Source organism: Nematolebias whitei, chromosome 1 (assembly GCF_014905685.2).
Source record: "Nematolebias whitei isolate Nwh7 chromosome 1, NemWhi1, whole genome shotgun sequence".
Taxonomy (NCBI): Eukaryota; Metazoa; Chordata; class Actinopteri; order Cyprinodontiformes; family Rivulidae; genus Nematolebias; species Nematolebias whitei.
In genome coordinates this window covers 53,578,951-53,589,869 of record NC_056498.1, presented here as the reverse complement: position 1 = coordinate 53,589,869, position 10,919 = coordinate 53,578,951, and the positions used below count along the sequence as shown (strand labels likewise).

Sequence of the window (10,919 nt, the reverse complement as noted above, 5' to 3'; positions counted from 1 at the left end):
GTGCGCTCTCAGGACATTATTACCTGCAGTGTCCCCTCAGTGCAGACTGAACTAGGCAAAAGGGTCTTCTCCTACTCCGCTCCTGTTTCCTGGAATATCTTGCAAAAAGATCTGAAGCTCTGGACCTTGACCTCTCTAAGTGATTTAACCATCTGTTGAGTTCCTGACAAAAACCAATGCAGACCTGTTGCTGTGCTATAAATGCTCTTAATGTGACCATTAAATGTGATGTTTTGATACTTTGTCAGGCACAAAAAACAGGAACTTATCACTATTTGATTTATATTTGATTTATCAGTCTAAAGCAGAAATATACGTAACTTGTGCACAGAAGTGCCACAACATAAACACATATACACACACATACACAATCAGACTTGAATCTGGGGAGTGTGAAGGACAAGCTGATGCATTAGTTTCTTTTTTTGTCCTCCTGGAGGAGTTCTTGATCAGTTTTTCTGTGTTGGTCGGGCACATTTTCCTGCTGAGGAAGGCCATATCTGTCAAAGAACGCAGTTGCTATTGAGCTGTGTCAAAGTGACATCAAAACGGATGCCAAGGCCCAAGGATTTCAGCATTGGTCTTGTGACAAAATGATGACTGTTAATCACTCGGACTCTCACAGGTTCTGTTGATGTTGCTGATCTGTGCCTTACGGGTTTAAACCAATCATAAAACTGTTTACCTCTATGTCACATCCCTAGAAAAGCTTCGTACACGGAGATTTACGTCGACCGTTCTACGTCAGCATTTTTAATCTGTATGATTAGTGAGCTTGTTACACTGTGCACAATTTAACCCAGTAGTGGGCAACATTTTGTTTTCAGAGGGCCAGATCAGCTACAGGGCTGCAAAGTTAATTGGATTTTTTTTTTTTTTTTAAGACAGACAGATCTTGAAGCCATTCCCAGGCTTTTTATTGTAGCATAGTTAGCATGCTTGGTAAATACAGTAGGTTTCTCCATTACCAATCCAATTCAATTCAGTTTATTTATATAGAACCAAGTCACAATATAAGTTATCTCAGGGCACTGAACAGAAACATTCACATACATTTTAAATGCCAATTAGTAAAGTTATTTATCTAAAGAAGGAAGCCAGCAGATTGCTTTGTAAGAATATAGGACACCTTTTTTTTTGTAAACTGACTCTTGTGCAACATTTTTGTTAGCTTAAAATATGCACAAAAAAGTTTGCTGTTTGTTTTTTTTAAGTCTTTAAGGTTCAGTCTAGTTGTGGAAACACAATGATTTAATAAACAAATGATAAATACTAGATAGCTACAGTAGTCCCTCATTTATCGCTGGGGATCCGTACCTTGAAGCCCCGCGATAAGTGGAAAAACCGCGAAGTAGGAATAGTAGTGCAAGTATTAAGTAGTAGTTTATTTTAGTATAAATAATATATATTAGGGAGTTTTAAACCCTTCCCTCACTCTTGCAATATTCTAAATAATGTTTCTATACTCTAAACGCTCTAAAAGAGCACAGAATGTCATGATTTCAGCTCCCGGCCTCCTCTGCTTTCAGCCACCTGCAAGCGCTCTTGGCCACGCCCACTTCTATGCTTTGCACGGGGAACAGCTGATCAGCTGCGGCAGGAAGTTTATCCTGCAGCATGGGCTGCACAAAGGTGCAGCAGGTGCTAAATAATTTAAAATAATTAATTTTAAAAATTCCTTGCTGATCGTGCAGCTCATCCATCAATCAGCCAATTGTGTGTCATGTCCAATTTTATTTACAAAATCCATAATAGAGTGAGTCCGCAATAAACGAACCGCGAAGTAGCGAGGGGACTGAGGAACAGCTTCTACCGTGAAGCTGTTAGACTCATAAATTCCTAACCAGGATAATCACTGTAAGTAAAAAGAAATTCACTGTGATGCCACTTTAATTAATATGTGACTTATCTGTGCTGCTGATTATTTATGCTGCTGATCTCTTGCCTTTAGGCTGCTGTATTCATACCTATTTACTCACTACAGACTCATGTTTGGATGCTGTTTAATGTACCTTATTATTTCACATGATTGGTGTTTAGCGTATATCAGATCTTTTAACGTAACATTTGGCATTGGTTTAGCGTAAATCTTAGTTTCCTTATACTGTTTCATTTTATACTTTATATTTTTGCTATTTTGGGGTATAACTGGGACCTTGAGTAGACAAATTCATTCCACCTCATGTACCATGTGTGATGCGAATGACAATAAAGAACACTGAACGTTGAACCTTGAAAAATTTAAAAAATATATATTTTTGCCCATTTTAATACAAATGTTTTAGATATGTTTGGTTGAGATGTTTCATTTAGTTTTCCTTAAATTTCATTAGTAAAATGCAGGATTTCATCAACTTATTTTAAAGTTTGTTTCTTTTATAATTAGGGATGCTGGGGCCCAAATGGAGCTTGTTCAAGGATCACTTTTGGCCCTCGGGCCATACGTTGCCTATGTGTGGTTTAACCACTAATACAAAGCTACTCATGATCCAGCCCTTTGCAGTAACTAATATATAAAACTCCTTTCTCTCAAGGTCCACCTGGGATCACCTCTAGGGGTCTTCCTGGCTCCCCGGGGCCCCGCGGACCACCTGGGACCTGTGACCCCAGCGACTGTTATTTTCCATCCACATAAGCCAAGCAGAGTTTGGTGGGAGCTACACTGAGAACGTCCGTTCAGCTCGGAGCAGAAGACCGACGGCCTCGTTGGGTCTGACCTTCCTCGGCTCTGCTTTATCAAACAGACTGACCTCTTTTATTCATGTCACAACATTTGGTTGCTGGTGGGGGGAAGGGGGGGGGGGGTTCTGTGGTACTTCTGTTGTGTTTTGTTTTGAATGCAGCTCGTGCATTGCTGTACATCTGAAGCTATTTCTTGTTTTCCCCACCCCCTACCGTGATGTGATGCATTCCTTCTCGACTCTGTTCTTCAAGACCATGAAATAACTTTTTTTTTTTCTTACTAAATCTTAATTATTTGTTTGCCTCATTAACAGGCGTGTCTATGCAATCTTCTGTTCTTTTTAAGATAAGTCGTTGTTCTGGCTGAAGGTACATCTCCTGTGTGAGTTTGTGCACGTGCAAACGATGGTGAGAACTGAGTGTGTGTACCTAGGCTGGAGAAAATAACTGATTTATGAAACTTTGTGTGCAACCAAAGTGCAGCCAATGTGTTTATTAGACTGTTAGAAGTTATTTATTTTATGTGCGCTTCATAAGAATGTATTTGAAGAATGATAATTAGTGTAAATATATATAGGGATTCTGTAATAACATTTAGAGACACAGCTGTGGGAATGTGTTTCAGATGGGGTAGGGTGTTGTGGGTGAATTTGGAAAACCCTAAACACTTAAATGAAAAATATTATAGTAGTACATATATCCAGTGAAATGAATGCCAACAATGCATCTTGTCTTGCCATAGACATTAAACAAGTGCTTTTGTTTTGGACAGGCAATATCTATAGACTGCAATCATGACACATTCCTGATCTGCCAGCATTTTAGTTTTTTTACACCGAAGTAAAGTTTTCACTCAGATCCAGTTTTATATATCGTATTTTCTGGGTTATACGTCGCACCCGAGTGTAGGTCGCATCAGTCAAAAAATGCCTCATGAAGAGGAAAAAAAACATATATAAGTCACTTTGGAGTATAAGTTGCATTTACTATTTATCGCCGCTGACCCCTTGCACCCGGGAAATGTGGGCCGGTCCCCGCCCTGAGCGGCGTGGCACGGTCGGGTCGCACTGAGAACATTCTGTCCAAGTTGGCAGCCATGCCAGGGGTGAGAGGTCCCGTACCTCTGCTGCCAGAGCGGGGAGGAAGGGCGCAGCGAGGAATGTGGTCCGGGGCCCCAGGAAGCGGTAAAGTGTGGGCAGGGGGACGCTGAAGAGCTCGTGACTAGAGCTGCAAGCCACCATTGTCCCTGGACCCTTCCAGGCCGACCCAGAGCCAGTCGCGGTGCACCGCTGTGGAGGAAATGCACCCGACGGGAGCCAGCCAGACCAGGGGGGAAGGTCCTCTGCGAGGAGGGGAGGGGGGATTGTCTGCCACCAAGCAGCTGTCCTTTCAGTCAGGTTGAATTTCCCCAGGCAGAATTTACAGACCCCACCTGTTTGCATATTTTATTACCTGCAGTTTGTAATCTGCAGAATAGGATTTTCTTTTTTTTTTTTTTCTTTTTTTTGGGGGGTGGGGGGGGGGGTGGGGTAGCGGTTGAGAAACAACATATAGTTGTCAAAAGCATAGAGGGCCCTCTTGTGGCTGCAAATGGTAATGTTTACTTGTTGGTTCATGTCAGTATGAATGAACATTTAACGCTTCAGTCAAAAACTGCATCATGAATAGGGAAAAAATACGTAACTAAGTCACTTCAGACTATACGTTGCAGGACTAGCCAAACTGTAAAAAAACAAAAAAAACAAGTGCGACTTATAGTCCGGAAAATATGTTAAACAGCTGGTTTATATAACAGACTTTCTAACCTCAACATTATCTAAATATTACTGGAATAAAAACAATGTGAATGTGTTGAAAGTTAGTTTAGTCCCGTTTTACGTTTTTAAAGGTACATTGGGACATACTTGGCCTCTAGCTTACATCAGGGAGCGCTGCAGCACCCTCTACACCCCTACTTCCCACTGCTTAGATTTTAAATAATTTAATTATTTATAGAATTGGATTTCTGAAAAGAGTATATATGTTTTTTTCTTTGCTATATTGTGAGTCACGATACGTTTGCAATGTTTATAAAAATCAGTTTTAACGAGAACTCGCTGTAAATTACTGCTGAAGAGCTTTTGTTTGCAAGCAGTCAATACTCATCAGTGACGGTTGCCAAAGCTTTTGTAATTTAACACCCCTCACATGCAACCCATTTCATAGATAAACATAAAATACATGTGCATCAAGTGCACACAAAAAAAAACCTTTACAGAAAGACAAAATACTTTAAAAGACTTTCATATTCACTCGGAGTAAAGTGACCCTTTTAGTTTTGTTTTTCTGTTAAATAAATATGTGTTATATTTTCATTTTTTATGCCAGACTTGACCATGTAATATCTCCACCAAGCTGTAGCTCATCATCATACATGCAGTTTGTTAAAGACTGGGTTGTGTCTGTGATGATTTTGTTGTTTACATTGTCATATTTGATGATTCCTTTGCATGATGTGGATATTTCTTGATTTTCAGCAGCTCAAAGGAAATCAGACTACTATGCTACAGCCGTGATGGATTTAAGGCTTTCTTTCTTTGATTGTTTTGGTGACATGTCGCTCTCGTGAATGTACTTGAACTTTATCAGCCGTCTTTGCCTCGACCCCCAGGTCTTTCTCTCACTAACACAATCATGAACTGTTGTGTTTGTGGGGGTGCTTTAAGACTGGATTTTTATTATTATTATGTATTTATTGTAATTTTTCTCATTTGGTTTATGGTTCTCAACCTTTTTCCAAGTTTTAAATTTGACATGCACCCAATCAGGCTGCTTGACGTACTGTATAATTACTAGAAACTAGGTTGATTTAGCTAAAACACTCAATTTAAAGAACTAGAACAACTAGCTACATTAAACAGTGAACACATTATATACCACGGCTATTCAAATAAACAGCTTGGGGGCCCACAGTTACTGAAAGCCAAGAGCTTAGGGGTCTGACATCCAGCAATTATTAAGTAAGTTTGTTTTATGGTTTAAAATCTAAATGAACCCATTGGTGGGCCGAACTAAGTTCATCCGTGGGCCTGATTTGGCCCCTGGGCCACCAGTTGAATAGCCCTGCTATATAATGTAGGCGACAATAATCACTGACTTGTAGTAAATGTACATAAATCTTAAGCTTTTATTTTCAGCTCTGTTTAACTCAAATGTTTTAATTTATTTGTTTTTAGTCCTGCTGTGATTAATGTTTAAAATGTTCTGTCAGTGGGTTTGATTTTCTTTTTTTTAAACCACATTCGTTGTGTGTGTCTTTCATCTTATGAAATCTTTCCCCTCGCATCATCGTCATCGTGCTTTTTCTTATACAATGAATTTCAAATTACATACGACTGGGATGCTGCAGAACATATTTTTGAGCGTGCCAGCTTGTTGGTAGTTTTTTTTTTTCCTTATCTGCTTTATTTTTTTATAAAGGCAAGAGGATCTAATTTTAGAATAAAATCCATGTCGCCAGTTTCATTTGTGGTTTAAAGTTGCCCCCTGCTGGACATGTTTTGAACTTATTTCTTTTAAAGGAAAATAATCATTCTTTGGTTTTATTGGCTATATAAAATTCCCTCCTTTCTACTCATTCTGTCTTCCCATCTCTGCAATTTTCATATTAAGCATTACGGGCCCCAAACCGAGACAATTACGCTGATCTTGATGAGATTTAAACGAGAGCAGCAGATTAATGTGAGCTAAACAGTTTTTCAGTGTGCTTCTGGGAACAACTCCCTCTGTGTATTAAATTCAGCTTGGATTGAAATTAATACGCACCAGTTTGCCGCTTCCATTTAACTAAACAGTTTGATGCGGAGGGAAGGACAATAATGCCACAGCCAAATATTTTCCATCACACCAGGGCAAAATTCATTTATTCTAAGCGGAAAACGTCCAGTGGAAGCAAAGGGCAGAGATGGAACAGCTTGTTGCAAAACTCACTTAAAGCAATCACCTTCAAATGTTGACATTTTTTATTATTTTGTGTTTTCCAGTAATGTAAGCTGATCCTGTTGCCACGCGTAATCTAACCTTGTTAGTAAGATTGTAATGAGGGGAAAATATGGATCAGCCTCTCAGCACGGGCCCTCAGATTAAAAATGTCTGCCTGCTGATCTCAGTCAAACGGCTTTCTGCTCCTGCAGAAGCTCGGGTCGTGCTGAGTGACTTTAATGTTTGTTTTCAGAAGTTTCAGTTCGGCTCAATGACTACCTCGTTTTGTTTGTTTACCACATATCTACGTAATTGGAAAAAATGAAACGTCAAAACAACTGTTGCCTTGTAAAAATAGAAAACCTCATGCAAGAACACGTCCGTGCAGGTTGGATGTTGACGTCAGCGTGACCCCGCTCACTCGCTGATGGGTAAAAAGGGGCATTAACGTGCCTTTTGAGGAGTGTGTTTAACTCTGCTCTTTACTTTACACTTGTTAAAGTCATCTGCCTTTTATGTGTGCAATAAATGTTCTTAAGTGCTTTAATTATTTCTTGTGTTTTGTGTTTGTTTTCCCCAATAACTCGGCTAAGTTCTTGTACAGTTCTTGTATTAAAATTGGTCAACTCTGCAGGGGCCATGAGACGCAACACACAACAAACCTCAAAAATATAGTTTATGCAATGAGTTTCCTGTTTATGTTGGTGGTTTTTTTTTCTTTCTTTTTTTTTTAAATAATAATAATATTCTTGGGAGGACAGCACGGTGGCGCAACTGGTAGAGCTGCTGCCTCTCAGCGAGCAGGTCCTTGGTTCCCCGGTCCAGGGGCCTTCTGGGTGGAGTTTGCATGTTCTCTCCGTGCATGCGTGGGTTTTCTCCAGGTACTCCGGTTTCCTCCCACAGTCCAAAAACATGCATGTTAGGCTGATTGGTAACTCTAAATTGCCCCTAGGTGTGAGTGAGAGAGTGAATGGTTGTTTGTCTCGTTTGTCTCTATGTGGCCCTGTGATGGACTTGCGACCCGTCCAGGGTGTACCCCGCCCCTCGCACAGTGATTGCTGGACATGGGCACCAGCGACCCCCGTGACCCAAAATGGAATAAGCGGGTAAAGATAATGGATGGATGGATGGAATATTCTTGGGTTTAATAATCAGTTTTAGGTTTTGTTGTTGTTTTGCGCCTTTCTTAGTGCTTCTGTAGTTATTGTGTCCATTATCTTCAGTTCCGCCAAGAAAGCCCTAAATACAGTCATAATTCTGTTGTGGAAATGACTGCACAGTTCCAGAAACCCCGCCAAAAACTCAACGAACACATATCCTGATGCATGCTCAATAATCCAGGTAGAAAAATCTAAAAAAGTTAAATCTGGTCCTCTGGACATTCAAAAGAAGAAGAAGAAGAAGAAGGTTCTGAGAAGGTACTATTGAAGAGACTGAGCTGAATACAGCACCTCAGACTGAGGAAGTCTCTCGGATGAGAGACGAAACATTTCTACATTTTTTTGTTGTTTTGCTTTGATTGTTTTTTTTTCAACGAACACAGTTCACTGCTGCGTTCAGCAATTCTGTTCAAATTTTTAACATCTAAATGAAGAGTTCATTTTTGATTTGACAGTCCTGTGGCTGCTTCAGACTTTTGAATATGTCCCAGATGTCTAGATCTGGATGGTTTTGTGGCTCCTCAGCTTGAAAAAGTCCTTTGGATGAAGGACGAAAAGTCTCAACGAAAAAGAAACCGTCCAGATGGCCTGACTGAACTTTGTTGTATACAGCAAAATGATATTTAAACAGAAGAATTAGATCTGGATGTTAAAGGATGTCTAGATCTGGATGGTTTGGTAGCTCCTCAGATTGAAGAAGTCCTTTGGATGAAGGACGAAACGTCTCAGCAAAAAAAAAAAAAAAACATCCAGATGACCTGACTGAACATTGTTGGATTTATATCTGGATTGTTGAGCATGAACTTTGGTGTTTTGAACCACGTTGGCATGACTGTCTCAGAGGAGTTGACGGGGGAAAGGAAGGACCCTGGAGGCCATCTTAGCACCAGCTAATTGTTTTTCCCCACTATGGAGTATGCTGTTTGTGGAAAGAATCAGTTTGTTTGGTGGCTCCTCAGACTGAAGAAGTCCTTTGGATGAAGGACGAATCATCTCAGCAAAAAATAAACCGTCCATTTATCCAAATGACTTCTTCAGTCTGAGATGCTGCAACAAACCCAGTCTGGATCAACCAGTTTGTTGGTGACATCCAGAACTAACTGTTCACATGTAAACAGGAGGCCATCAACCTAACAATTGATTGTTAGTGCCCTGATGCCCGCTTGCTATTCACAGAGGGCTGAGTGATAAAACTCTCAAACTAGTTTGAGACAATGCTGGCCAAAGTGGTTCAAAATGTCCTGGTGCATGCTCAATGCCTCCTCTACCTGGATTATTGAGCATGAATCAGGAAACTGTTAAATGACACTGTGTGCTATTTTATGCAAGACCTCACAAGATGTTTTACTGTTACTCTTGGAGTAAGAGTACATGATGAAAATCATGATGAAAACGTTAATCAGCTGTGGATGTACCTCCAGTGACGACTTTCTGAAAGTTTCATCAAAGTCATCCCAGTGTTTCATGAGACATTTTGCTAGCAGACCGATAGTTTTGACAAACAATTGTTTGAAGCAAAGATTTGCTGTGTGTGTTGAAGATATCCTTCAGATACTACTAGAACAAATTTTAGCTCAACATCTATAAAATTGGCTGAGTCTATTTTTGAGTTTGGTAAGTTTGATGGCGGCCATCTTGAATTGGCTCATATCAGAAAGTTTTCCTTTCAATCCATCCAGTGGTTCTTGAGCTATTTAAGGTTGTTCTAATCTCTAAAATATATTTCTAAATTTGCACAGCTCCACTCTGTTGTCAATGAAGCATCAAATCGCACATCGGATGTTTCCGTTTTAATGAAATATAATCATCACATTTCAAACATTTTTTACAGATTTACAAAATGTACTAAAGTCAGTGTGACTCGATGACATTTTCATCCTAGTTCCTTTTTATTTGGGCTGACGAGGCAGTCAGACGTTTGGAAATGAAACTGACAACATACACAATAACTTACAAAAAGCTTCTCAAAGCGGGAAGTTCATTAAGCTGTCCTTTCACAGAATTTTAGAGGTTTATTTATAAAAACAATATAAAAAAATTAACATTTAAAGAAAACAGTTATATGAGGAGAGTGGAACAAATAATATTTTTGGTCATTTCATGTTGAAAATGTGAATTTTCATAGGATGAAAAAATGAAAATGATGAACCTTGCAGCAGATGAAGGAACATCTTTGTGTCTTTTTGTCTCATAGATGATGATGACTCCCTTTAATTGAGATGTGCGCACAAAATGCTCACACAAAGAGGTTAATGTTTCAAAACGCAGGCCAACGACAGCCTCAGAGAGGACCGTGTGACAAATGCTGCGTGCTCAGGGAGATCATTTGAACAGTCTTTATGTCTCTGCCAGAACACCTCTTAGTTCCCTGGGGGTCCCTTCACATCCATTACAGCTCCTGCCTGGAGGTTGCAGGCTGATGGGTCACAATAACCATTAAGACCAGCTGGACCTGGAAGACCAGGCACACCAGGCTGTCCAGGAACGCCCGGAGGTCCCCTCTGCCCGTCAACACCATCTTGACCATAGCCAGGTTTGCCGGGCTCTCCTGGAATCACAAAATGAGATTTAAAGAGCAGGTTCACCTGGAGTGAGAGTTACGTGTACCTTAACAGCAAAATATTTTGTATTGCTTTATCTTTCGGGCTTTTAAGAAAACCTTCCTGGAACTGTACAAACAAAGTCCTGTGGAGAAAAGTTAACAGCCCTCATTCTTTGTCAGCTAGAGCCACTGGTGAAGAGGAAGTATAGTATTTAATTTGAGGCCTGGATTTTTTAATCAACAGGCCACAGTCTGTGAGGATCCACAACTTCTCCTCCTCCACCATAACCCTGAGCACTGGCTCCCCTCAGGGCTGTGTGTTGAGCCCCATTCTGTTCACTCTGCTCATATATGACTGTTCGCCTACCCACCCAGGCTGCCATATTGTAAAGTTAGCAGATGATACAGCTGTGGTTGGATGCATCACAAACGATGAGTCCAGCTACAGGCTGGAGGTGGAACATCTGAGTCAGAGTTTCTTTATTGCCATTCGCACCTCATGTGGTACATGTGGTGGAGCGAAATTATGTACACAAGGTCCCAGTTACATCCAACAATAAAATGTATAAGAAAAA

At 40.3% G+C, this 10,919-nt stretch overlaps 2 protein-coding genes across 2 annotated transcripts in view; one reads left to right on the top strand and one right to left on the bottom strand.

The window, feature by feature from the left end:
- Positions 1–2,635, top strand: part of LOC119425829 (collagen alpha-1(XIX) chain) — a 27,276-nt gene extending 24,641 nt beyond the window's left edge. The window contains exon 12 of the mRNA XM_037693417.1: positions 2,535–2,635. Coding sequence (XP_037549345.1) covers positions 2,535–2,635 — 101 coding nt within the window. The remainder of the gene's footprint in view (positions 1–2,534) is intronic.
- Positions 2,636–9,956: 7,321 nt separating this feature from the next.
- The window catches only part of col9a1b (collagen, type IX, alpha 1b), a 24,470-nt gene continuing 23,507 nt past the window's right edge, over positions 9,957–10,919 (bottom strand). Inside the window, 1 exon segment of the mRNA XM_037685257.1 lies at positions 9,957–10,350. Within this exon segment, the coding sequence (XP_037541185.1) occupies positions 10,163–10,350 (188 nt within the window). The 3' untranslated portion in view covers positions 9,957–10,162.